This window comes from Colobus angolensis, unplaced genomic scaffold (genome assembly GCF_000951035.1).
Source record: "Colobus angolensis palliatus isolate OR3802 unplaced genomic scaffold, Cang.pa_1.0 Scaffold663, whole genome shotgun sequence".
Classification (NCBI taxonomy): Eukaryota; Metazoa; Chordata; class Mammalia; order Primates; family Cercopithecidae; genus Colobus; species Colobus angolensis.
The window spans coordinates 358,404-359,769 of record NW_012120299.1 but is presented as its reverse complement, the minus strand read 5'-3'; the positions used below and the strand labels follow the sequence as shown (position 1 = coordinate 359,769).

The following is a 1,366-nucleotide window of genomic DNA, read 5'->3' as shown; positions in this document are numbered from 1 at the left end:
CTCCCACCTCAGCCTCCCAAGTAGCTGGGACCATAGACACACACCACCACACCTGGCTAATTTTTTTTCCATTTTTTGTAGAGACAGAGTCTTGCTACGTTGCCCAGGCTGGTCTCAAACTCCCAGGCTCATGCAGTCCTCCTGACTTGGCCTCCTGAAGTACTAGGATTATAGGCGTGAGCTGTTGAGACCCACCCAATCTTGCAATTTTTATCTCATAATCTATTGTGCCTCCTTTGAGGATGGACAGTGGCTTCCTGAATGGACAGTGGCTTGCCCTCAGGTACCTGGGGAATTTGGGGGCCTCCTCTCCACTGAAGACCAGATTAGAAAAAGAGAGATTCCACCTCACACTCTAGAGCCCCATCCTCACAAATGAACAAATGAGTGAATGGGATGCCTGTTGAAAAGGCAGGGTAGAGACAGCATGGATTCAGTTTTAACTTCACCACCTCCCAGCTGTGTGACTTCAGCTGATTTTCATGACCTCTCTGGGCCTCAGCATCCGCACCCTGTAAAATGGGAACCCACATAGTATCCCCTACCCCAAAGGAGCAGGGAGGGGTGTGAGGGACTCATGGATGAAAAGCACAGAGCACAGCGTGGGCCCCAGTGAGCCCTGGTCCATAAGATCTGCTAGTGTAATAATTATTCTCTCCGTGTGCTGCACAGGGTGGCCCCAGAGGCCTTAGCAGAAATAACAGAAGCCCCCAGCCTTTACCCTGGTGATGATGGTCCTGACCACTCATTGTAGGAGGGTGCTATGGGGCCAGGAAGGGATGGGGGTGCTAGCACTGCCCCTGGACCCTGATGGGGCCAGGCTCCTGTGGGCAAGGCCCCTTCCCAGTGGCCCAGCTGGCTCTGCACCCACACCCCAAGCTTGCAGGACAGCTTACCATTCTGGGACTGCTCCGAGCTGTTGAACATGCTGGCGAAGGCCAGCCTGGGGGCCACCTCGCGGGCGTTGATGACCTCAGCTTTTCCTAGAAGGAGAAGCAGGTAGGCAGGCAGACCCATGCCGTGTCAGCCCGGGGACCACCCAGCTGTACCTTGGTCCAACCCACACCCCCTGCCCCTCTCACTCGCCTCTCCCAAGTCACTCACGTGTGGTGCTGTTGTAGATGGTGAGGAACAGGCCGCCCCCGATGCCCATGCTGTGGGCATTCATGAGCCCCACACACAGCAGGGCTGCAATGGCTGCATCCACCGCAGAGCCACCATCCCGCAGTGCATCCCTGCCATGTGGCACATAAAGACGTGAGAACCTGCAGGCTTCCATCCTGGCCCTGCGTACACACCCTGCTGCCCACCTGCCTAACGGAGGATGGAAGAGAAGCTCATTCGAGTTTTGGCGTTTTTGTTTTTA

The 1,366-nt window shown here is 55.7% G+C and overlaps 1 protein-coding gene across 1 annotated transcript in view; it reads right to left on the bottom strand.

The window, feature by feature from the left end:
* LOC105500443 (gamma-glutamyltranspeptidase 1-like) overlaps positions 1-1,366 on the bottom strand; it is a 15,275-nt gene that overhangs the window by 5,504 nt on the left and 8,405 nt on the right. The window contains exons 3-4 of the mRNA XM_011925950.1: positions 1,105-1,235; positions 897-983 (exon numbers count right to left, since the gene is read on the bottom strand). Of these exons, the coding sequence (XP_011781340.1) occupies positions 897-983; positions 1,105-1,235 (218 nt within the window). The remainder of the gene's footprint in view (positions 1-896; positions 984-1,104; positions 1,236-1,366) is intronic.